This window comes from Centrocercus urophasianus, unplaced genomic scaffold (genome assembly GCF_019232065.1).
Source record: "Centrocercus urophasianus isolate 14NV4802_14NV808 unplaced genomic scaffold, USGS_Curo_1.0 seq_22, whole genome shotgun sequence".
Lineage (NCBI taxonomy): Eukaryota > Metazoa > Chordata > Aves > Galliformes > Phasianidae > Centrocercus > Centrocercus urophasianus.
In genome coordinates this window covers 13237795-13265035 of record NW_024884778.1, presented here as the reverse complement: position 1 = coordinate 13265035, position 27241 = coordinate 13237795, and the positions used below count along the sequence as shown (strand labels likewise).

The 27241-nt window shown below is 46.1% G+C and overlaps 1 protein-coding gene across 1 annotated transcript in view; it reads right to left on the bottom strand.

Annotated features, from left to right (window-relative positions):
- Positions 1-20188, bottom strand: part of WNK2 (WNK lysine deficient protein kinase 2) — a 105778-nt gene extending 85590 nt beyond the window's left edge. Inside the window, exon 1 of the mRNA XM_042823754.1 lies at positions 19517-20188. Coding sequence (XP_042679688.1) covers positions 19517-20188 — 672 coding nt within the window. The remainder of the gene's footprint in view (positions 1-19516) is intronic.
- Positions 20189-27241: the final 7053 nt, after the last annotated feature.

Genomic DNA, 27241 nt, shown 5'->3' with positions numbered 1-27241 from the left:
TAACAAGAGCACAAAGACTCGGTTTTGGTTAAGAAAACACCGTCAAGGTCCATTGGCTTAATTTTATCCTGAAATGGGAGCATATGGAAAATCAGCCTACAGGGATTGGTGGCATTCTCCTAAACAGATGTTCTTGCCATAGGAAACATTTAGAAGGGAAGCAGGTGTGATTTGTGAGATGGCCTACAGACATAACCCTTTGCCATAACAAGAACACCATTTCCATTCAATTCTTGCACTGTGCCAAGACTTTGGAAGAAAGAAGAACGATCATAAAACACTGACAGAAAGACTGGGAGGCGGAAGGGCCAACACTCGCTCTGTTCTCACAGAATAGATGGAATATATGTTGTGCAGTAAAAATTACACCCAATAAAAACTGCAATAATCTTTCCCATTAGGTGTTATTTCACAAAAAAGATACTTCAACACAAAGATACTTTTGTAACCAATTTACAGCTGATTTGCCACCAATCGGATTAGTGTCTCCTGCTATTACTGCTGCCTTTCTCAACCACCCTTCAGTTAATAACCAGTGATTTCTCCTGGTCTATTTACTGGGCTGTTTTGCAGCCCACGCATCAGTCAGCAATGCCCTACTCACAGACATGAGGCCTTGTGAAACCTAAGTGTTAGCTTCCACGTTTCAGCCTCAGCCAAAACTTCATTTATTTTGACATCAAGTGTGTGTTTTTCCCAACTAATACCAAAAGCAGTCATGTATATTCTGAAAGTACAGACGCCAGCTTTATGTGTTCAGGTTGCTCTGAGCACACTGGCAAGCTGTTTGGTAAGACTCAGCAAGACTGCAGCCCTGCAAACAGCCACCTTGGAGAATGCTCAAACGTTTCAAGAAGGTATCAAGAAAAGGCTCATCCATTCTGCAGGCCCTCTGTAAGATGCACTCTTTCAAAAACAAGTCAGACATTATAATCTCCCCCCCTCATTCTTGGCACTTAAATTAAAAAAAAAAAAAAAACATTAGTAAAAACAACACCGGTAGGGTACTTAAAACAAAAATCAAGATGATAGCAGGAAATGGCAAAACCTACAGAGAACATCCCCACCACTTCCACAAAGTCAGCCGCCACGCAGTGCTGGCAGCTCCCTGTTTCAAGAGTGGCTGCTCCAAGGAACCCCCATCACCGCTTCCACCTGTGAAAGTCAGGCAGCTGGTTTGCCCAGATCACTGTTCCACTTAAAAATAGATTTCATGTGCTCTGTAGTAGACAAGTAGCCATCAGATTACATCAATTCATCTGAGCGCTCAAGTTCAAGGTTCCACTGCCATCATTTTGGTTAGTTTTCTGACTCTGAGCCTCCAGCTACTGACAAGAACATACATACAAAAAAAAAAAAAATCAAATTTATAAGCAAAAACATTAATGCATCAGCTGAAAGGCATCATGATTCACAAACAGAACGAGAGCCTTCCTTTCTGGTTTTAAATAGGAAGCACTCTCAGGGAAACAAAAACCTCTGTATTTTCACAGGTATGTGAAAACTGATTCACACAGTTGTAAGCCTGACTAACTTGAGAGCTAACATGGAAGAAAAAAAGAAGGATTTGCTAACAAGCATCTCATTTCCACGTTCTTCTTTCCAGACTTTCTGCTTTATGCTGTGGTGTTGCCAGTGCTGGATGAAACCTGAAAATTCAAGGCTCCAAGGTCAGTGCCAGGACACATCATATAGCCTTGTTCAACAATTTGGCAACAGTCATCTTAGAACAACCACAATTTTTGTCACACCTTTCCTAAAGCAAATTCATGTTAAAACTCTATTCCTCCTCTGCATTCTGCTTATTTATGGCCAGCTTAGATACACTGCTTCTTGAGTCAGTTTCATCCTCCAGTCTCGCTTCCATTCCTTTTGCAGCCCACCCTCGACCTGGATTTTCAGCTTGCCAGGCTAACCAGGCTAAGGTCTAGCCTCCCCCTACAAGCAGTTATCCTTCATGCAGTCCCTCTGGTAATCCTGCACAACATGTTTTTCCTTCTTGAAGACAGCGACCACAGCTGCAATAGTCTGCACCCAAACAAGTCACTGCTTCTCATGTGCTTTATCCATCTGGATGTGAAATGAGCACAATTTTTGTTGGCTTGGCTTTTATTTGAAGTTGCACCATAACCCTTGCACTGTCTGAAACCAGTTCAACACACTCTTATTTTAATTAATGCAAACATAATTTGCCAGCAACTCAATTTAAAGATGACTTACGACCGTTCAATTTACGTTGGCTCCTTCCCAAACTAAACCAAACTTACATAAAGCATCTGTTGACTGAAATAACAGTGCTCACAGGTCCCATCAAATCAATATGGATGCAAACATAATCTTGAATATGTAGCCAATGCCATAGCGTAGAATAAATGAACGAGGCTTAAGACAGGAGCAATGATTCCTAAATGATTCCTGACAGACCTGTACATCAGCTCCAGCAAACCTCTCTAGGCACTATTTGTCAATACTTCAATGCTCTAAGTTGGAAACTTCTCTTTTACCCAACCTGCATCTCCCCAGTTTCAATTTACACCCCTTAATTATTTTCTTCAACATAGCAAGCATGAAGAATCACTTATTCATCAGAGGCTGAGCTCAGGCTTTGGGGATTTTCCTTAGTGATATCTGAAGAATAATATCTAATGTCAGTTGTCTCTCCCCCCAGCACCCCAATCTACTTCTCCATCTCTCACAGCCAGCTGCACACTGCAGCTCTCGGTTTGCAGTCCAACCAATTAGTCCACATCTTCCCCCAAGGGAGATGCATGGACAGCATGCAGGCAGTTACCAAATGGAGTCATCCAACACTTTGTGTATTGCAACTGGAAAACAGAGAAACACCAGTTGAAACCAGAGTTGATGACTCACTTCAGCCCCCTGCTGAATTACATCCCCTCTCTTCTGGGGAGAGCAGAGATTCCATGGTCATTTCACAGATTCTCAGTTCACATTCAAAACCAGACAGTTTCATTGTTCAGCAGGCCCCTGAGGTTCAAGTGTTGAGTTATTACTTTAGAGTTATTACTATGTTATTACTATAGTTATTACTATGAGACCTGAAACCCAATACTGCTCCAATTTGTTTTCTGGAAAAGCTTTAGGGTATCTCAATGCACTCGCTCAGCATTAGAACCATGTGACAGGGCACCCCAACTAGAGGAAAAACACAGAGAAGCCTACAGGCTTTGCAGTACTTGGGATATTAATCCTTCAGCAGATTTCAGAAAGGTTTGAAGAAGCTCACACACCCCAATTAGACACTCTCCTGAAACAACACCTCAGAGAGGACTGTGCTGCTTATCATCACCAGGCTCCCTCCCTTCTCGTGACCGTGCTCACACTCACACCAACTGGGCAGGATCACTCCCCTTCCCCAGAACACTGCTGTGCACACAGAGACTGCTCTCAACTCCCCAAGCAGCCGCACTTAGCTGTGCTGCAATTTGCTAGCAGACAGTGGCAGCTGGTGCCCTCTATATCCATGTTACATAATTGTCCCTCTGCATGTGGACAAATTCCTCCACTATCAGCTCTAATCATGTTTTTCGGTGTACATTCATGGCAATTCTGAGAGGAAGGAACATTAGGAACGCACTCTTGTGAATCATCATCTTGCTTTAATGTCGCATGTGGCTGCATCGTCAGAGCCTGCCCTTCAAGAAAGCCTTTGAAGAAACAACTGCTGTAGTGGGAGAGGTCCCCATGGCAATCTGACCTGTGAGAGGACCCAGCAGAGAGGTCCTGGCCTGGCTCCTCCAACACCCAACTCAATGAGCTTTTTGTTATCTGCTCGGAGAGCACCTGAGGGGAACAGCCAGAGCACTTCCCTTCACTGGGTTTTGTTAACTGCCTTCACAGTCAGGATGCCAAGAGCACTTATCTGCACATCTATTTTTGAAGCCTGCTCCTGAATTGTAGTTAACACGGCTCAAACTCCTGCACAGTCTTCTCTCTGCCATGTTTTCAGCTTTGGCTCCTTATGATATTCACTCTCACTTTGCCTTCTTCCCCCCAGGACAGAGCAGCTCTAGGAAACGCAGAGAGGTGTCACTGCTTCACGTTCCAGTCAATGCTGCAAAGGTACCTATAGGAACCCCTCTGTCAGACTCTGCAATTTCTGTAGGATCCAACGGGAGTATGGGCACTGCTGCCAGAAAGCCCTGTGCCTTGGGGACACAGACATTAGCACAGCACCTGCTAAAACCCCACCTGCCTTTGAGCTTTGTTTTGAAAACCTGTGATGCTTTTGGTTATAAGGTTATCACCGGTTCCACTAAATAGTGCAAATATTATTTCAAAGTGGGTTTTCTCTGTGCTGCCTTACACAACCCAGGGCCATACGTGCCTGTGGTGCTCAGACTGTTTTCCACCTGCTGCACACACAGTGCTCAGTCTCAGCTGATAGAGCTCAATTTCTGAGGATAAAAAGGATACCTGAATAAATTCCTTCTAAGCCGACAACCTCCAACTGCAACAATTCACAAAGACTGTTGTGCTTTTATCATAGACAAATCTACTTCAAATTTTTCATAATTTTGACTTCACACTGACAACTTTTAATGAGCTGGAGAGCATTGTACAGCGCAGCCAAGTACTACTGCACGTGCTGTCCTCTTTATTATAAGAAGCTGGATGTGAGACATGCCATTTACTACAGGTATAGCGAGGGAAAATTTCCGCACGCAATTAAATCTGCAGGTGAATGAGAAAGGAATTCTGAAACATTTCAACAGAAACACTGAAATGGAAAAAGATACAGAAGAAACATAAACCCTAAAAAAATGGCATGCACCTAAATTCAGAAGAAACCATTCCTTAAGCTCTGTTCAAATTAACTAAATTGAAGCAAGACTTGGAGGAATTTACAGCTATAGGTCTTCACAGAATTCAGATAACACATCGATATTCTCTGCAAGCCCAGTCAATTGTGCTTTACCACACATGCCCACACAGAGGAATGGATTTAGGAACCACTAGATGCAAATAAAGGGAGAAAGCAGAGCCAGTTAAGCCAGGACAGCCTCAAATCCAGCTCCCTATAAATTGCTTCCACAGCTGAGATTCAGCAGAGCATCACTGACCGAACAATCCCAACAATCTCACACAGCAGAAGAGACAACCAGGCACCCGAGCAAAGAGCAGTTCAGACCCCAATGAGAGAAACAAACAGGATCTGCAAGGCAGAGCCAGGTGTCTGGCACCATGCAGTTGTTGGACGACTGCTGTCATCACCTGAAAGCTGAGGCATTTAACTTACTGCTCTCCAGCAGAAGAAAAACCACATTTATAAAAAGACATCACCAGCCCTTCAGCGTTAGCTCAGAGGACGTTCAGTTAGACTGCAAAGAGGATGTAACTGATCATTGTCTTATTATAGCTTTTATACATTGGCTGCTGTTCCACGGAAAGATGGATTAAATACCACGTCTATTTGGTTGGACTCCAAATTAAAAGCCCTGATGACCTTTCATTCTCAACAGTGATTTTTTTTTTTTTTTAAAAAAAAAAAGGCCTGATCCTACAGAATGACAGCCTTAAAAGTACATGGCTTAAAGTGCAGGGGACAAAAGTAGGATAGAACATGCCTCTGTCAAAAAAAGATCCACCCGCAAATCCACAAAGCCCAATCCTGCAGCTTTCTACCCTCCACACCCCAATGAGAGCCCTGGGTACCACGGCAGACCCAGCAACAGGAGCTGCTGGGCTCCACGTGCTCCCAGCACTGCAGTCCCTGCAGGGCTCGGCATGAGCAGGTAGGGCAGTAAGCTGGCAAAGAGACATTAAGCCCCTGTAACATCGTTTAAAGAAGTTTCACAGAGAGATAAAATTTTGCAACTCATTAAACACACACAGCTGATATTTTTGAACACTGCCGCAGGCTCAGCCTTTAATAGGATTTAATATTTCCTACTTTCAGCTACCTAGGCGAGCCATGTGAAAGGACTAGCCATAATCCAGGGCTTCCGAGGGGAGCCAGGAAATACATCTGTAGGAAATGGAATGCCCTTACCTACTGAAAAAAAGAATTAAAAGCTGGGGTCATTCTCTCACCCAAACATTACATTAAATCTGGAAAATTTCTCTTATCTCTTCCCACTCTTTCAATTAACCCAATTCCAGAAATGTGACCTCTTCACAATTGGTTTTACCTTTCCTAAGCTCCTGCTAGCTCCATTTCTGCACACAGCTTGTTTGTGCCGAGTTTCTTAAGAAATGAAAAGTCTGCATGCTGCCAGTCTGCTGCATCTCTGGCTTGCCAAATGCTCTGCGGTAACAACACACAAGGGCAAGCAACCAAAATTCTGTGCAAGTAGCAGCACAGCCTTTCTCTACTGCAAACAAGCCAAAAGGTACAAGTGCAGCTCTCACTGCCTGCCATCTCTCTTGAGGGAAGCAGGGATGTATGGCTGCCCCTTCCAAAGCAGGACAGTGATCTGCAGCAATGCAAGGAAACACAGCCAACAGGCAATCTTCCTGAGATTTCATTGCTCTCAGCATACTCTATTGAGCCTTTTATTTTGACGAAAGCTTGGTTTTTAGCTGCAGATGACAAAGTTTTCCAAGAGCACTTGTTTTCTACTAAAACTCTTGAAACCAATACGTTCAGATTTCCTACAAATAGTACTTAAAAAAAAAAAAAAAGGCTAGAAATCTAAAAGTTGAAACTCAAAGAACCTCCAAACAGCTGTAGTGAAATTCTAGGTATCTTAAAAGAGATTGCTAAGCGTTCAGCAAAGGACTTCTAGCAGAAGGAGGCTGGATTAGCTGCACCAGCATTCACCCAACGGCCAATGCTCACAAACAACTCAATGGTTGGAACACTGGAGTAAAACATAAGAACCGAAAGATGGATTCCCTTATGAAAAAAAACCACACAATGAAGACTTCTTAAAAGTCATTTAGGCATGCTCTGCCTGCCAGAGGTACATTTCACATTCTGCACAACAATTACCGCAGTCACATGCTGCAATTTATTTTAAAAACCTGCCTTCTTTAAAGGGTCTTTTAACAAAAATACTCCTTCTGAGATCTTATCTAATTGCTACTAAATGTAAAGAGGACATTGAGAATTCCAAAATCTTGTATTTATCTCATCTGGGCAAACTTTTTTTTTCTTCTCTTTATTAATATTATTGCATGCAACTCACATCCATCTCAGCTATAAAATGGGCAAAGATCAAGTGCCTAAACAGTAAATTGTTGCTATGAAGGCAAATAGCAACTCAACAGGTAGCAGAAAGGCTATTTAAATCAAATGAAAACAGCCATTATTTAACAAATTCTCCTATCTATCGGTAGTATTGTCACTAGATGCATCACATTACCTACTCAGTAAGACTTAACACTATAAAATGAAGACAAATCACTAGCATAATGTTCTGTAAAACAGAAAGCAAGAGTTACTGGATTGAAGAAGAAAAGAAAGCTAACATTGGAGCATAGACTTTCACCTGCACATCTAGGATTAAGTAGAAGTCAATCAGCTGAAATGGTTATTACAGATATGTTTCTCTGGATATATATATTTAGGTATATATTTACACATGTGAAAAGATGTACTTAGATATTTCTATTTATTTACAAGTACTCTGCTTTGCTACTGTGCTCTCCATTGCACCGACTGCAGTTGTACTACAGCCCCATACCCTGCTGCTGTGCACCATGTATCATCGCTTTCATTATCTCTCCGATAAAAAATTGTTTGTTCACTTACATGGGTATTTTAATCTTGCAAGATAAGTACGATTCCGAAGTCCTGCTTTCATCACATCACTATCAGCACAGACAATTATATTTAAATCAAGTTTGCATGGCAATCTTGGGCAAATGAAAAAAAAAAAAGCGTGCTGCTCTAGGAATGCTCCTGCATTTCAGATACAGAGCATCATTAAAACAGCTTAAGTGCAAGGCTTGTTGCAACGCATGTCTAAGCCATGGCTCAGCAGTTTTAAAATTCTGCTACTCATTTGGTTGATGTATGAGCATTTTAAAAGGAGTATACAGCTATTTTTTCTTAATGAATCCATTAAAACAGGTGCACAGGCTTCATTAACAATTTTTCATCCTACTGTCTTAGACTTCTGGGATAATTAACATTTCAGCATGTTTAACATCTTCTAGACAAACCAGTCCTCCCATTTTTCCATTCACGCAATTAAACAGACTGCTTTGCCACAGTCTACAGTTGATGCCAACCTCTGTGCATGTATCCTGAGAAAAATACACACACAACTGCACTGCGGTGAAGGAAAAACTGACTTTTTCAGAACTGATGCAATAGCAACAAGCAATGAGTGGGTTTCACTTCATTCACCCAGGCTGGGTGTTACTTTAGAACAGATGAGAAGCATTCCATCGCATCCACCACATGAACTGCAAAATACTCCATCTTTGTGATGCTGTAAACAACGCACGCATCCACAGAATGACACAGATCAGAGCGCAGCAATGAGCTGGATGCTCCAAGGCAGTGCTTCCCAAACGCCAACCCAGCAGCAGCGCCGCGGGATTCAGCACTGCCACCCTCCTCATCCTCATACTCATCCACAGCCACCCCAGGGCAGTGAGGGAACCGCCAGTGACACAGGGCCTAACAATGTGACATTCTGTGCTCAGGAAAATTGATATAAAAGGCAAAGAAATTCTTCTGCTGCTCCCAGTAAAGGAAAAACTGAGAAAAAAGCATGACCCCAGTAGCTGTCAAATCTCCTGACAAGCACATTTATAAGTAACCCAACTGCAAGAAGCAGCTTCACTGGGAGCCTGCATCTTATTAGGAGCCAAGGACTCCAAGATGACTCCATCAGCCCACAGAAATCCATTTCCAAGTATAAGCCCTATGTCTCTTAAGGTACAAAAGTCACCACTCATTGGAAATTACAGAGTTCTCTCTTCCTACCCACATAAATTAGAGTATTGGAAATGTTTTAACGGCTTTTTCTGCCTTTCTCTAACAGATACCTCAGCTTCAGCTCTAAAAAATACAGAGATAATACAACGAAGAAGGAAGTACAACAAGGACAACAAACACTTCAGTATAAATAGAATACATGCTGCGTCAGTTTTGTGATTTCTTTTTCCTTTAAAAACCCAACCAACCAAACACACACATCACATGTACTGTCAAATTAATTGCAACATCTGAATTAGTGGAGCTGCAATTATCACTCTCTGCTGATCAGCTGCTAGCAGCGCACAAGAGGTTATGAAATGCCTTCTCACTTCTTCATATTGGTTTCTACTCCATTTTCCATCGCCCCTCTGCAAACTCGGATATTACTTTTAGCCTGAACTATCACATCATGTTGGTTAAAATGGCAGTGAGTGCCCCCTGAAACCCCACAGTGCAAACCCCTGCCCCTCAGGCTGCATTGGGACAGCAGGTCTCAGCTGAAGCCCTCAGTGAGAAGGCAACTGACTGCACTGAGCTGCTGCTGATTTACGGGCTCATTGCTGCACACAGAAGCTGTCCAGGAAAATGCTTTGAGGACATTGCTAGTTATAATAGACAGCACTTTAAGGGATTAATCAAGGAAGATGATTTCACGGGACAAATGGCCAGGTGCACTCGCATACACCCTGCAGTGCAGGAGGTGCTGCAGACCAGATCCTGCCACTAACTTTTTGTGTTTGAAGTACGGGCAGAAATACAGCAACAGGGAGAAACGAGAGGGAAGATGACTTAAATTCGTATTTAAAAAAACAAACAAACAAACAAAAAAAAACCACTGGAAAGTTTTCATGAAGCACCATCCATTTTTAATGAACCCTCCCTAATGGCGCAGAGAGGAACCCAGGTACCAGCTGATGAGTCAGCCTGTAATCAGCTGCAACAAAGCCAGATCAGCACCAGTCACACCTCTCACACGGATTATCCGGGATTTAACAGCCACACCGATCTCATTTTCAGGTCCCAGGTCAGGAAGTTGAGTACTTTGTTACGCCCTCTTCCTACGAAGCTCGTCTCCCAGCCACAGAGCCTGCAGTTTCAACGATCCTCCCAAGACAAAAGACTCGTTCCCCACCTGGGCTGCACTGCAGAGCAGTACTTTTTATATACATCGAGCCCTCGCTCAGCAACAACACAAAAACAAAGAAAGATAAACGAGGACAGAAAAGTATTTGTGTGCCAGAATTCGATAAACATCCTCAGTCCCCTTCTTTGCAGCGGTTACTTCCGAATGCAAACAGACTCCATTGTTTCCCAAGTATCTCATTTCAGGCACAAGAGATCACTGCCACAAAACAAAGCTATGTAGAGGGAGGTTGTTCTTTGAAGCCCACATGCCGGTGTACAAGAGCCTGTTTTGAAGGAGGGGAAGAACACCTGAGAGAGAGCTCTAAAAGAAATACACATACTCTAATAAACGAAGCTTTGTACTTCACACCAGGAGGCAGAATTGCCTGTTTCCAATAGTTTTGTAGCCTCAGCAGTTACAAACTTGTAGCACTGGCTCTATTTAAGCAAGTAAGCAGGTACACATTTCAGACAGCAGATAAGTGTTTTTAAATACTCGCTGTTTCTCATGGCTAGTGCAGCTGGGGTTATTTATTGCCACCTTCCCCCCAGCACAGGGAGCCTTCCCTGGGAACTGCCTGGTGGCTTTGCTGTATGGCTCCTGGTTGGGGTACAGACATGGGCAGAGCACTCTGGGCTGCAGGTGGAGGAATTCAAGTGGCACAGCAGTGAAAGAAATCCCACAAAATGTTCATCATTTATTTATTTCCACCCACTAACACACAACCACAGGTATCGCTGCAGGTCTTTTTCCCATTTTTCTGTGGTTTGAAAAGGGGGATTAATCCCCTTCCGCATACGAGGACACACTGCGTTGTCTTTAGCATAGAGGAAGCCACAGGGTGCCTTCATAGGAGTATCCTGTGTCAGGTAGGAATCTATCCCAGTTGGCTCCATCTAACATGAGACTATAAAAACAAGGCATAAAATTGACCCGAGGCCAAGTAGGCTCTTCTGAAATCATTGCTGCTCCACCACCCAGCCTGGCAGCTGCCAAGGAACTGAAAGCAGCATGCTTTTCCTTAAGACTGAAGGATGACGGACTCAGCTGCAGGCTCCCGTCCTGCAGGGCAGGAGACTTGCCCAGCTCAGAGAGGTGAAACCGACTGCAAACATGGAGGCCTTCTGGCAGGCCTCACCCCACAGCAAAGGGCCCAGGCTGTGGTGGAGGATCCGCTGCTGTGAGGCACAGCCTCCAGGCCCAAAAATGCAGGCTCCAAAGTGAGATTTCTATTTAAAGGCAAAGTGATCTTAGCTACTTGACACCAATGGGCTCAGCAGCGACTGGCAGCCAGGGCAATTTATAGCTCCAGCTCGCTTTAGTCCAGTTCAAGGGTCACTGCATCTGAGGATGTGCAGATTGACAGCAGAAGCTTTACCCCTAAAATAAAAAAGGCAAGGAAGTTATAGAAAATCTCTTTGTCTCCTACAGCAGCACCAAGAGAACTTCAAATAAATGCAAAATATCTCAGTGTCTCCTGATGGTTGTCCCCCTCCCTGTCCTGGTTCTCCATGCTGCAAGTCACAGAATCACAGAATGGCCAGGGTTGGAAGGGACCTCAAGGATCATCAATGTCACAGGCAGGGCCACCAATCTCCAAATTTAATACAAGACCAGGCTGCCCAGGGCCCCATCCAGTCTGGCCTTGAACACTTGGAGGGAGGGCGCATCCACAGCCTCTCTGGGCAGCTGTTCCAGCACCTCACTGCTCTCTCTGTAAAGAACTTCCCTTACATCCAACCTAAATCTTCCCTCCCTCAACTTAAAACCATTTCCCCTTGTTCTGCAGTTATCAACCCTTTCAAAGAGTTGATCCCCCTCCTGTTTGTAGGCTCCCTTTAGGAGTATACAGGCTTTGGTCAGGCTGACCTGCCACAAGTACTATTTGAACTCATTAAGGCCAACAAAAATTGGGGTAAGTTAGTGCAACTCACACAAGAAGCTGAAGAACAGCAGGGCTGATGCTACAACCCCAGCAGCATGTGCCAAAACAACACAAAGGAGAAACCTGGCCAGAGGGATGACAGATGGGCTGTGAGGGACCTTTCTAGCTCATTCTTATCAATTCATTTTACTTAATACACAGCCACCTGTGTGAAGCAACAGGGTATTCCCTTTACTTCCACTAATTTCTATACATAGATGAACACAAAGTTCATCCCAAACCACCTGTGTTTTTACAATCACACTTGCCATAGGACAACACATTCTCATCCTCCATTAGTTAGCTGAAGGCAGTATAAGTCTCCTATGGCAACTGAGAGAAAAGCAAGTCTTTTGCTGCTAATAAAGCCACAGTTGTTCTAACATCCAAAGCAAGTTTAGTACTAAATAGAAACAAGTCAAAATCCACATAAACATGGCAATTTCCCTCAGTTAATCAGTAAAACTCAGAATAATGCCAATGTATTGAGCCAGTTTTACAGGAACTAGATATCAAGCATTTCAGCAAAGAGCTGTGCTGGTCTGCAGCAATTGGATACATCTGGAAATGCGATTTCCCCCTCCCTCCTGCACTCTTTCTATTTTAATAGACAAAATTGATTCTGCTCAGTCAACCACCACAGCTGTATTAGCTCCAGCAAGTACAGCGGGTCACCCTAAATGTTCCTTTAACTGAAAAAATCCAGACAGCCTCAGGAAAAACAACATTTGAAAGCTGCTTATTGTACAAAAATCTGGAATAAACACCATAATTTTAATTCTTGAACCATACAGCAGAGAGAAAAAAATCCATTCTAGAAGCAGACTCTGGCAATCTTTTATACTTCAGTACATAGAATTCAGTTCTCAACATATGAAGTGGCCAATTGCCATGTTTTAATAATGCCATTATTTGATAGATATTCTCAATTATTAACCTTCCCCACCTGTTTGGTCTTTTAAAAAAAGCTTTAAACAAGTCAAAGCAAACTGACTGGTATTTGGGCAACATCTGCAGGGACTGCAATACCACTGGGCTGTTCAGAACCACAGATTATTAAGGGCCATACTTGGCTAAACAGTTAATGAAAAGAAGACAGTTGCCCCAAAATGTGAATAGAACTGGGAATAGTCAGCTATCATCCATGCAGATGCAAACACAACTGCCCTGGATTAAGATGAAATAAAAAGCCTTCTGAATAGTTTTCTGGAGTGCTGGGCTAAAAAAGGCCTTTGAGCACCTCAGAAAGAATTGGTAGCTTTAGTATTTTCTATTTACAGCTTCCCTTCAAAAAAAAAAAAAAAAAAAAAAAAAAAAAAAAAAAAAAAAGCAAGCATTAAAACAACCCCCCAGAACAGAGACTAGTATGCAACAGAAAAATGCATATTTTTTAGGTGGGGAAGGGGATTAGCTGACTTTCTTAGAAGCTATGATTCAGCACTGTTTCAAGTTTGCTTACCTCACCAAAAACAGCAATGATTTCAAATCAACTTGACTAAAGTACGCTGAGTGACTTTTTAATAACATCAAAGACTACCTAAAGTGTTTTCATTTTCTTTGAAGAAATTTGGAATGAAGATCAGATTGAGTTTACAAGAAGAGGCCAAAGGAAAAAAAAAAGCAAATGTTACTTGAGCCCGTATTGGCCTGTTTTCCTCAGAGTTCATGAACAGTGTTTTGTGTCCCTCTGTGGCAAACAAGTGAAGAGCAGATGACATTAGTCTTATCTTACTTCTTCCTTAGTAGTTTGACATATATTCCTATGCCATAGCACTTCAGTTTACCCATTACTCCCATGGCATGCATAATAACTAGTAAGTAATATAGTAGTATGTATTAACACAGCACAGCCAAATTATTTTCCAGGAAATCACTTATTAAAATTGGATTGAGTAGACTGCAACATGTGATACGAATTAAAATGCACGTGCTGTTACATGGAAGATTCTGGAGTACAAGGGAACAAGTTTCATCAGCTCCATGACTGAGCTTACTTGGAATAACACTGCAGCTATGATGGGTTATGCAAGATGTGGCATAGTTGGTAGAGGGCTGTAGAAACATTTTTAGAATGCAGTACTGGGATTTTGTGAACTGAAACCCAGGTAAGTCCTTTCAAGTCTAAAATGGAGCTTCCAAAAAACAATTTTTGAGTAGAATTGTGCTTTTTTTTTTTTTTTTTTTCAGCAGCTGAGCATAAAGGGTATCATGCCCAACTTAGCTGTGCATGTTTGGAGAAAACCATGTTGGAGTTAGCAAACAGAACAGTCACTCTACAGAGGTTCTGGTAGAAATCTATTGGAAACTGATTTACACGTCAGTCTAAGCTAATCAATCTTAATAAAGGATTAGGACTTGGTTCCTCCATTTCAGTCACTGATAAGTGGTAAGATGAGAAATCTACAGTGAGGAACCGCCTTCATTTCACAACTCCATGGAAAAACAAAAACAACAACAAAATACTGGTTTCCCTCCTCCTGCCAAGCTAGGTTTCAGGCATGCTGAAATCAAGTCTCATCAGGACAGCATCCTTGTCTTCCAGTAGGCCAACATCACTTCAGGGAAATGATGCATTTCCAGATGTAACTTCAATTCCACATGTACAAGCTTAAGCAATTGGAAAACCTGTTCTGCTACTGCATGACTGTTTCAGATATTCTCCAAGCATTACTTGCATAAATCACTCCTATTCCAGAGCAATGAAGATGTCTCTTCCAACAGCAGTGCCAAGCCCCATACATCTCACACAACGCATTTGGCTGTGCTCTTACACACCCACAGGCTGTTTGGGTATCACACATCAACACTTACCCTGGCCTGAAAACACCACTGTAAGCCTGCCACAGACCCCACTGAAGCTGTAGGTTGGTATCCTGCTGCTCATAGCAAACAGCTGCGAAATGGCAAGTCTAGAAACAGACCTTCTTCCAATCCAACAGCTCTTCTCAACACCTACCCCAAAGCCATCCCTCCGGCTGGGCTCCTGGGATGCAGATCCATCCACACCTCCACCACAGCCCCTTCACACCCAGCAATCCACCCTCCCAACCCCTACCACACCTCTGATACCGCAGAGCATGGAGAAGCCCTGGCAGCAACAGAAGCTCAGCTGCTGCTGCCATCCTTCTTTTAGCACATCACCATCAGCACTGCTGAGCTCTCTCTTCAGCCCTCTGTCACGCTCTAACCACAAAGCAAAGCAACCACCAGACCACAAAAGCAAGCATGTTATACACACGTGAATCAGATTGTGTACCAACTGCAAGCATTAAGATGACAGCATCCAAAAACCAGTTCCTCCCCCAAATCAGCTGCAGACAAGAGATGGACCAAAGGGACCTGAAATATCCTTTACACCAAAACCCGATTTTATTCGCAGGCTTCTCCTCTTACTGCAACAGGACCACACACATTTAGAGAGAACAGCTTAAAGAGGACTATGGGAGCATAGGGCCAACCTTTAGGGAAAACACACTCAAAAAGCAGAGGAAAGGAGTCTCATTTCATTCAAAGGAATGAATCTGAAGCCTGGCCCAACATATTTCCTATTTCATATAGTGAATTTGAGAAGCAGTCTATTAATAGTTCACTACCGTGTTCCTATTCCTGCTTCTCTGTATCATGGAGACAGCTCTACTAACAAACACCAGTAATGCAGACACGTTTTCATATTGTTGCCATGAAGCAGAGCTAAACCAGTTGCTTAAGCTTAAACAGCAGCATCTTAAAAACTGACTTGGGAGAGACAAAACTGGTCTTGGAGATAACTTAATGAGCTCATAGTAATATCAGATTCAAGCTTCCAGAGGACTTCTCCCTCCTTTCTTCTTCTTTTTTCTAAATTATTCTGTTCATTTACACTACGAAGTTCACCCAGCCAATAAATTAACAGCCCAGATAGTAACAATCTGCTCTTCTGACATCAGACAAATGCTGTCAGCCAACAAGGACATCATAAAAGACAGAACTACCACACCAGTGACAATCAGCAGAATACTGCTTTACCCATAAAGAAATTTCCTGAATACTTAAGGGGTGGCAATATATAATATATATACATATATATACACATATAATCTCCCTGCCATGCCTGTTTGCGTTTGGCCATTTCAACACCCTGAGTTCAGTAGCTCTGCACAATCAGCTATTTTTAGCACCCCAATTTCTAACTTCATGTGGAGATGGAGAAAGCGCTCGCACAGAGCACCTCAGTAATCAGCACTGAAGAAGGAACCAAGACAAAATGAGATCTTTGCATTTGAGATAGCACTGTGTGAGACTGTTCCGCAGCTTCCCCATGTGCTCCCAAAGGAGAGCAGGATGGGGATGTTGGAAGCCATTCATTTAACTAGAAAAGCACATTTGGCTTGCCAGCAGCAGGTTGGCAAAGGCCTGCCGTCCTTATTCATGACCTAACATTTTACTTAGGAACACTTGAAATACTGTTACCGATGCCTCACCACAGAGCAATTGCATGACACCAATTAAAATTAATTATAGCTGTTGACAACCTTAGAATGCAAATCCTTCCAAACTGCAAGGCACAGTAATCCCATTCCAATAGTTCAGTTTCAAGAAGGAACAATACACATTTTCTCACTAGAATCTGACTAAAGCTTTCATGTCTTTGCAGACAGGTCTAAAACCCAGATTGCACTTGGTTCTCACTTGAATCCTGCTGTAATCCTAGCCACGATTTTGCTTCTGAACCCTAAAACCATCTTTTCACTGAAATAAAAAGCACTGAACAGGACTGGCTTGCAAGGTCTTGGTACTGATGGGCAAAAAGAGGCGGGCACCAGGCAGCAGTACCAGTGGGCTGAAAGAGCTGCTGAGCCAGGGCAGGGGATTAATGCCTGCACAGGACCTCAACTGCTCACTTTTAGAGTCTGAGAGTTAAAAGAGGCACACATGCACCTGCAGGAGAAAGACAAAGAACAACACAATGCAGTTTCCCTACAAAAAGGTCCTCCAATTGTGCGAGTCTGTAAAGGACGTCATTTTGTCTTCAGCAGCTCAGCAGTCATGGCTTCCTTCAGCCTACTGCTAAGTATATCCGAGCATAGCATTCCTACAGACAGAATCACATCAAAACAATGTAGCATACACAAGAGCATCTGGAAGACTGTGACTGAAGCCATTCCTTCACAGCACTCTGATGCACACAATAAGAATCCCCAGCTGTACAAGTTAAAGGGCTCCAGACAACACAGAGCAACACACCTACTGACTGCCTCCTCCTTCCAATTAACCCTGAGGCAAAGGCCTCACATGCCAATGGCAGATTCATGTCATCCAGCTGCACATTCTCACTGCAGACCACAATTCACACCCCCCTCCCCCCCCAATACACTACACAGCCTCTGGCATCACCTGCACACCTGAGAAACCTCCATCTTTAAAGAGACACCGCAGCTATAACACTGCAGCTGTAACACTCCAGGTGATTGGCACCCATTTCTCTTAAGTACCTTAACAATAAAGATTGTTCCTACAGTCAGAGGCCTAAATCAAGCTCTGCACTGCATTTGGACTACCCAGTAGTAAGACCTGGCTTACGCTGAAGCACAGGCTGTAACTGAAACAGGTGGGCACTGTGGAATTACTACAGCTGATTTCTCTACAAACAGTGGGCTCAGGAACTCCTGAACAAGCATAACGAGGAACATGAAAAACAATCACCAGTCAAACCTCACACTTCACTGCAAACTTCCCAGCCTCCACCTTCGGTTAAAATGACCCAAACAGTGGATGTCAATAGAATGGGCTCTCCAATGTACCAGGCAGTCCTCTGTAGCTGAAGTTCTTCTCTTATGAAAAAATATGTTGGAAAATCTCTAATCTAACTCCCCTACTGAGGATACTGAGAAAACCTGGCAGCAAAATGAATTCCTGCTCTGTGTGATGGCTCTGTTATGACAGAGCTCGCATGCACCGGTCAGAGCAGACAGCTCAGCAGCCCCAGCCCTCTTCTGCACACACACATTCCCCCAGAGTGGATCTGAATTACTACCCTAAATGAATTACAGGAGTAAAAGCCTCTCATCAGGGCTCAGTCCCCAGCAGCAGCCAGAGATGAGGGCCTCTCAGCCCCTCTCCCAACACCACAGATGCTGAGCTCTCCCTTCAATCCTTTCGGCAATCCTAGAGCCTCCCCACCCGGACCGCCCACCCCCAATGATGGGAGTGGAAATTGGACTGAACCCCTCCTCCACATCCTGGCTATGATGTGCCAGGCCTCCTCACACCTCACAGCTCTGCCTAATGACAGCCAACGAGAGCAACGATGGCAAAAGCTGAGGAGTGCTGCCTGTGCTTCCTAGCAGGGAGCAGCACTGCAGTGAATCACAACCATATTGTTACAAGGAAGCCATTGGGGAATAGGGATGAGGAGGCAGCACATCCATCTCTGCCCATCCCATCAGGCTGGTGGTAATTTACAAAGAGTTTGTGCCAGCCCTAATAAAACAGACAGCTCAAGCTGAGTGCATCACAGTATTCACGTGTGAATAAGTGTGGTGTACCACAGTATTTATGTGCTGCTCACACTCTCCCATGGCCCATAACACTGCCACATAGCAGGAAGCTCAGGACCAAGAGGGTCCAGGGTCAGAACCAGGAGTCAAACAGCCTGATTCCCACCCAAATCATGGGGTGGAACTCTGAGTAATAAGTCAAGGGAAAAATAAAATTAAAAAAACATATAGATTACATGTTTTCCTAAAGTCCTATCTGAATGGATGTTAATGGAAGTGAGGTAAGGAGAAGGCCCTAAAAGATTTGCAGAAGAAATAATATCCTGCTTTATATATATTCTCACTTTAGTGAACATAGCAGAAACATAAATCCAGAAGGGAGAACATACACGCACTACAAAATAAGTGTTTAAAAAACCACGTCCTAGAACAGCACAAGGCACTACCTGCATCTTCTCTACTCGTTACCAGGTGACTTCACTGCAAAGAACCAGAACCCAAAGCAGAGCTGCTATTTTTAGCCTTACTTTTAGATGTATCAGAGCACAAAGCTGAACTGCAATACGGGCTCAGGGCACCCAACAGAAGGCACAGCCTGAGACTCACAACACAAACCACCAGTGTCAGGAGAGAGGAAAGGGCAAGGAAGGGCTGAGAGAGACAGCACAGCTCCCATCGCCGGAACAGCATCTCACACCCATATTCGCTGGGAAAGGACAGCGTGCTTCTGCAAATGCACTGCAGTCAGCGTACACAGCGAGCGCTTCCAGCCCAGACCCGCTGCCAAACGCAGCTCTGCCTCGGCACTGGGCTGTGGGGCCGGGGCTCGGCTCAGCTCCCCGCAGCCTCCGAGAGCCGTACGGCCCCGCGGGCAGTGCGGGGCGGAGGGAGTTAATGCGGGGAGGAGTGCGCATAAGGTGGTGGGTGCGGAGCCAATGAGGACACTGCGCTATAGTTAGACGCTGGGTACCGAGCGGTGGGGGCTATAAAGGCTGCTCGGAGCCGAGCTGCCGGGGGTGACACCGGCACGCTGCCCTTAGCGCCGGGGCTTACGAAGCAAGAAAACCCGAAACCGTACGGGAGGGTGAGCTTACCTGAAGTTCACACCAAGCGACTTCCACCCACGTCTCCGTGTCCAGTCCCTTATAGACCGTTTTGAAGGATCCCCTCCCGAGTTCAATATCAAACTTGAGGAACCTGCCATCCAGCGAGGTGGCAACCGCTTTCATGTCAGCCTCCTCCTCGGGCTCCTCTTTCTTGGTCTTGCCCTGCTCCCTGGCCGCGTCCGACGCCTCCTTCCTCTCCGCATCCTTGCCGGCCTCCTTCTGCTCCTCGGGCCCCGCCGCACCGCCAGGTGCCGGCCCCGCCCGCAGCGGCCCCGGGGGCTCGGCCTCCAGGCACACCTTTTCCGCCGCCCCGTGCCCTGCCTTCGCCCTCTCCGCGATTATCCTCCTGGTTTTGGGGAGCAAGATGATTTTCCTCTGATGCTCCGACTCGGGAAGGTCGAACGCGGGCTCCTCCTGGTCCGAGTCCACCACGCTCCGCCGCAGGAACCGCTGATGGACCATTTTGGGGTCCCTGGAGCACGGCGCTCGGGGCGGCGGCGCGGGCGCTCCCGGCCCCGCAGCGGCGGCCGCTCCGCTCCCGCCGGGCCCATCCACGTTCACGCCGCCGTCCGCAGCCGGGGGAGCGCCGGGCCCAGTAGCGCCCGGGAACCCGCCGCCTCCCCGCCGAGATGCCGCTCCGGCATCGCCCCCGCTTTCCATCGGCTCTGAGGTCTCGGCGCCCGGCCTGGGGAAGTCACCGCGCTCCGTGCCCGCGCCGGGCCGCCCCGGGGCCACCTGCGGGGGGAAGGCAGAACGCAGCGCCCTGACGCACCACCAAGGGCCCCGGCCCGGCAGTCCACCCCCCTCCCGAAGCCGCCTCGGGACCGCCAGCCGCCCCGCCCGCCCCCAACCCCCCGGCGAGAAGCCGAGAGCGGCGGGGGCAGGTGCACCTGCGGGCACAAAGGCGCGGCAGAGCCGCTTACTTACGTGCGGAGCGGGGGGGCCGCCGTCCTCAGCGCCATGGACGGGGATGGGAAGAGGGGCGGGCACCGCCGCGTGTGCGCGTCGCCGTGCGCGGTGCGCGAGTGTGAGTGTGTGTGTGTGTGCGCGTTGCGTGTGCGGGGAGCGCGATGCCGGAGCCCCGCGGCCCGCCCCGCGCCGCAGCGCTCCCTGCCCGCAATGCCGCCCCCGCCGCTCAGCACTGCTCAGCCCTGCGGCAGCCCCCGCCGCGCCCCCATGGGCGATGGGCGCCGGCCGCCCCCCGCCCGCCCCGGCCCCGCTCCTCCGCCCCCACCCCGCGCCGCCGCCGCGCTTTTGTCAATGGGAAGCGCTCCGCGGCGAGCGCCCCATTTAACGCACCGGCGCTCGCGGGCCGCCAATGAGGCGGCGGAGGGCGGACCCCCCCGGCACGGCCCGCCCCCGGCCGCGAACAATGGGAGGGCCTCGGCCGGCCGCCACCGCGCCCCGCTGCGCAGCGCCCTCCGCCGCCGTGCGGGGCGGCAGCGGGGTGGCGGGGCGAGCGATCCCAGCGATGCTGCGGTGGCACCGCGGAGCGGCCTCGGCCGGGGGATCCCCGACGCCGTGTGCGTGCACAGGTGACTGCGGCGAGCGGTCGCTACGGCAGGTGCCGCGAACCCAGCCCCCTTCGTGCTCGTAATTTTTCATAATCGATGAAACGACGAGCATAACTCATTCATAGCGTTTGATAATTCACTGCGGCACCTCTGTCGGAGCTGCGGGTCTGAGCGCGCCGCCCGCCACATGGATCGGGATTTTCCTTTGTTTGCTTCTTCTCTCCGTCCCCGGCGGCCGACACGGCGCCGTACGAGCGGAGAGCGGCCCTGAACCGGACGGGGGACCCCGAGCTCCCGCCCGGGGCCGGGCCGGGCCGCACACGCGGGGCTGTGCCCACCGCAGAGGGACGGGGCTGCTCGTGCATCCGCAGGAGGATCCTGCACCCCGCCCTTCACAGCCCTCTGTCGTAGGCGTGAAGTTCCAACAAACAAACACAATATGGTTTGGTAATTAGGATTTAATTAAATAAATCTGAGAACTTATTGTTCATTATTACCTGAGATTTCTGAGTGCGAAGAAGGTGTCTGCCAAGCAATCATAATCGTTTTTTTTCTTTTAATTATTCATTTTTTGATGGGACCATTAAAAAAACACCAACTTCACAATAAGAAAGCAGGTGTTTCTTTTAATTGAAGCTCTGCTGTTTATTGTAAAGACGTGGCTGGTGAATAATAACTCAGTGTTTTGAAACATTCCATCTTTCAGTGGTTTGCTTTTTGAAGCATTCCCATACGATGCAGTGCTTGCAGGACGTGCAGTCGGGGCACAAAGCACAGCTCTGTGAGCACACACAGCGTGAGGCTATAAAGGCACTGCTGGCAGTGCTGCCCTAACTGCCCAAACAGGAGTCCTGTAAGCAGAACACAGGAGGAAGGCACCAAGAGGCAGGCGAGGAAGGGTAAATGCCCTGCATCCTCCTTCAGTCTCAGGAGAGAATGGAATGGCTCTGACTTAGGGCACTGCTATGTTGGGGCTCCAGGAAGAAGAGTGCAGGTGAGGACTGGTGCTCCCCTCATTGCCACAGCCCCACAGGTAGAGGTCTTGCCAGTGGCAGCACCATGATCTGTTCCGACCGCTGCTGGAACGCACCACCTGCCCCTCACTGTGCCAGCATCCACTGTTTGGTCTCCATAAATGCTCAGTAAGCACTGATGAATGTTAGTGGGTGTCATCTTTTTCCACATGTAGGAATTCAGTTCCACCCCTTTGCTTCATACACACTTCATGTCAGACATCATTCTATCAGACCACCCCTCTGCTGCTACCTGTCACATGGCAACAAAATGTCACAGGATATTGGTGGGAAGGTTCAGCCTCTACTGCCATACCACCAACATCCGCCTCTGACATCACGGGCCAACATCATAAAATAGGAGGCATTACTTTCAGAGCAGCCATCATGGATAGGTAGGTAGATAAATAGATAGATAGGTAAATAGGTTGGTTGATTGATTGATCGATAGCTATTTGTTAGTTTGCAGTAAGAAAGTTTAGCCCAGTTCCCCATGCTAACAGCTTGACCTCCCGGTGCTTGGATACTGAGAAATTTTGTGTTTGTTTAAAATACATGCTGGCAGTGGACTGTGGAAACATATGTATAGGCCTTCGGACTTCTACTAACTGGTTTTCTTTCTAATTTATTACTCGACTGAAAGTGGGTCACGTCCTTACGGAAAGCCACTTCCAATTGTATGGAGGCTGTGCTCTTCCTGCTGCGTGTATGCGACCAGCCCGAATGCTATGTTGCACAAGGCCTGTGTTTTCTTTAAAAGGATAATAATTTAAAGACCCACTTTCACAATATAGCCTCAGTTAGGTCATTTCTGTTCTGTTCTGGCTATTTGTTTATAGATGCAATAGTTCAAGTCATCAGGTTAGTACAAACGTTTATTGCAGACATGTTAAAAAGGGTCTCTGTGCAGTGAAATTGTGGATGCTGTGGCAAACTCAGCTGGCAGGAAGAGCAGAGCAGGCAGCAGCAGTGGGGAAATGGCATCACCTGAATCCAACGTGCAGAAATGCCTCTGTTTGTCTTCTCCAGTGACACAGGAACCATTTATCGTTGTAACATGCATCCCCATGCCATGTCCTGAAGGTGAGGTTCCCTTTCCAGGCAGGCATGTTATCACCTCCCCCACCAAAATCTGACCCAGGATCATTAACAGTTGTTCAAAGATTGCTGTGTTAATTCAGAAGTTTGTATTCAATTATTTATCTGCTTTTTTTTTGCCAGGAAATGATGGCGTTGAGCCTACAATAAACGCAAATGGGCTGCCCAATTAATTTCCAGATAATTCTGTGTGACCACGAGGATTGCAGGAGCTCAGATAGCACAGTGGTGTTTTTTAAACCTCTCTCCCCTTACTTGTGCCACTTGCTGTTATGATCCCTGCCATACTTTAAAAACACAATTGATGGATAGAGCTAAATAAGGTGTAGAGGCAGGTAAGGAATGGAGCAGAACAGGCAGAAATAATAAGCATGCAACAAACATGCCAGCAAATAGGCTTGTTTTACAAACAAGAACAAGGAGCAATGGCAGGTCTTGAGGCCACAGGGGCTCGTAGCCATTCTCCTGGCTACAGCACTGAGCCCTGCTGTGAGCAACAGCTGAAATCCTGAAGTGCTTCTGCTGCAGTGGTAAACTGAACTGAGAAAACAGACACCAGGTAAACAGCATAGGTAATGTAGAGACTGGCTGAAAACAAACACCTGTGTGTATGGAGAGCTAGCACCAAGTGACCAACGTATGGGATTTCTGACCTTCCACGGGCTGTCCTATTGGAACACCACGAGGCCATCTGAAAATACACGACAACCTGAGCTGACAGGGCCTGTCAGTGCAGGCAGGGCATGAGCAAAGAGTGAACACTGTGCAAGGAAGTTCCGTGGGCACTATGGGTCAGTTAGAGCTCTGTCCTCCTTCTGGGCACAATTACTCTGCACTGCTCTTTTCTGTGCAGTAAGTACTAATGGCCAGACAGCAAACATCAGCCAATAGTGTGGGTGTTAGAGATGATCACAGCCAGCTCCGAATGGATCCCAGAGCTCCTTGTCGAATGCCAACCAGAAGAACGCTAATAGAATGTCAGTTTCGGTACTTGATAAATATGTGGTGCTATGTTTCTTTGTTAAGAACATGAGAAGTACTCCAGTGACAAGGTGCTGCACAGTTATTCCTTCCAGTTCCTATAGGGAAGCCGAAAACCCACCACCTGTCCTGAGCTGTCTCCATAGATGTCATACCCTTGATTTCCACATAGCTCTGAGCACAAGTGTGTATGTGGGCACATAATTAGCCCACATCCCAGCTTCAGTTTTATTACACTGACTAGTTCCTGGGGCAGATGTAGGCAGATGTGGGGTGTGATCAATCATTTTGATGGGATGATAGGAAACGGCCTCAAGTTGCACCAGGGGAGATTCAAGTTGGGCATCAGGAAAAGCTTCTCTTGAAAAGCGATCAAGCACTGGAATGGGCTGCCCAGGGTGGTGGGGTCACTGTCCATGGAAGTACTTAGGAAACGTGTAAATGTGGCACTGAGGGCCATGGTCAGTGGGCATAGTTGGTGGTACATGGATGGTAGGACTGGATGGTCTTAGAGGTCTTTTCCGACCTTAATGATTCTGTGATTCTATGATTCTGCTATTTAACCACTGATCTGCTCGCTCTTCGCATGCGAGTTGAGGAAAAGCACACATCTGAACTGCTGTGAGGTCCTTCACGCAGATGCATGCACACGTTGCCCTTGTTACAGAAAACTTTATAAAGATAAAACTTCAAAGGCAAATTTCCTAATGCTATTTTTAAGCTTAAAAATAAATAAAACATGATACAATTCAACACCTCTCTCCTCCTATATAGCAAGAATGCCAAAGCCTTAAGCCAGCACTTTATATTCTTATTTTTTTTTAAATCGAACACTGTATATTTTATTGCTTTCAGGAAGAGCAGCGATGACTACCAAATTCAACTGGAGTCAGTATCTTCTTCACCAGAACTTCTGGTGCACTGCTGCTTTTAGTTCTTTAGCGGGGATGTTGTCAGTTTCCAGGGCTCAGTGCCAACTGATTGTGTAACCAAAAAAGAAGTGCAAAACAATGTCTGCGATAGCCGAAATCACTAAGCTCCACCAAGTGGCACCACGGAGAACGCGTTGCCGTCAGGGTGGGAGCTGTGCTTTGGAATGGATTCAGAGGTGACTGTGATCTCCGCTTAGCCTGCCTTTATTAAGCATTCAGCTATTTTTGTTTTCTAGCTCCCACAAGGAAGACGAACAGGGCGTTGCAGAAAGATGCTCTGCAATGTAATTATTACTTACGTAACGCTCAGCTCTTGATCCTACTCATCATCCCACTGGCTACGAGGTTAATTGTCCAAGTGTCACGCTCCCGCACATTCTGCAGCAGTGTTTGCAGAATGAGTGCCTGCACAAACATACATGGGGGGACTCAAACATCTGTTGTTACTCATTTATATTCCGTCAGTGCCTAAATAGCATCAGGCATGAAACGAATGGTGTTACCAGCACAGAAAACAAAGATGGCTCCTGCCTTGAAAGGTTTCCAACTGTTAAATTAATCCGCATGCCCGTATGAAAACACTCTGAAAAGAAGATTGCATGCAACATATGCTAACAAAGCCAATGGATCCTGCAGTTCAAGTTTACTTTTCTGCTCTGGTTCAGTAGACGACTCTTAAGTTACGAATAGGTTGAGCTCTAGAGCTCGTCTGCTTTTTCCAGTTTATAGCTGAAGTGCTAAAGGCGATCATCTCTGCCCAGAGATTGAACAGAACTCTTTTCTTGCTCATGAAGGTACAAAGGATGTTACCTTATCTTCTTAACAGAGCACTTTCCCCTCTCAGTGAATCTATTGAGAATTGCAGGACTCACCCAGAGCAGAATTCTGCCTCCTGGAGGTGCCAGACAGAGAGGAAGAGCTCTCTGTTCTCATTAACACATGTGAGGATGCTGAAGCTGAACATACAATGGAAAAGCTCCAGCTACACTAGGGCACGTCACATGGGGATATTATTAACAAAAGCCTATAAATACAGCTCATGATGTTCTTATCTGCAGTGCCTTTCTTAGGGAAAGGAACTACTAGAACCAGACTGGGGAGTCTCATCCCAGCAGAGAACCCCACAAATTGTTCCTCTTTTCTAAGGATTTCTCTGCTCAGGAAGTAGGTTTTTAACATCAGCAAAAATAATAAAAACTGGCCTCAAGAGATCTGATGCACGGGGATTTTTAGAAGAGTTTATATAAGCCACGAAGAAGTGTATACAGAATTTTTATAAAGCCAGGAAACAATGCCAGAAAGCCTGTGGATGAGAATGCAATAGCCTGAAGGGATTTTATCAGCTGTCGTTCTCTCCAGATGGTATCCTGTTGAGTTTTGCCATAAGCCACGTTATCTCCTGGTTGGACTAACTAAATCACGTATCTCAATTCTCATTCCATGAAACATCTTACCAAACAAAACATGGTCATCTTTGTTTATCAGTCTCTTGTTAGTCAAACCAGAAGGACTAAAGCTCAGCTAAATGCGGCAAGATATCTAAAAATAATCTTAGATTTTAATCTTTGCCCCAGGCAATTCAAGATATTTTTCTTCCTTTCTCATGCTGCTTGTCAGGGCTGACACTGAAAGTACTTCCCCAGCATGGAGGAAACGCTGTCACTGTGTTCCCAAGGTTTAAAGATGAATGCCTTTTAATATAAAAGTTTCCTAGCAACATGTGTTCTCAGCCTAAAATGTGTTCCAAAAACGGTGATGCTTTCAGTGCTGTCTCTATTCCCCTGTTGAATGTAGTCTCTACGCTGTGTTGTTATCCCTGACTTCACAGCCCATTGTGTCACTGAACAGCAATCTTCCTTTCCCAGGTTCAGCTCCTCACGTCTCCAGCTTTGGTCTTACACACAAAACCATCTGCCTGCCCTCTTCCTGCAGTGGGTGTGCTCTGCCTTTTTCTGTAACTCAGAGGAAGAACCTCCTTTTTATTTATTTATTTTTTTTCTGATGTGGTTGTGGAGTTTATCAGACTCCTGAATATTTCTTTATCTTCTGTTATTTAGACTGTAAATTCACCCAGACTCAAAGCTATTTTATCCATGTCTGCAGGCTTCAGGCAGCACCACAGTTTGCATCTTCCAGTGTTCCCTATGGCCAGCAGTACAAACAAGCACACGTAGC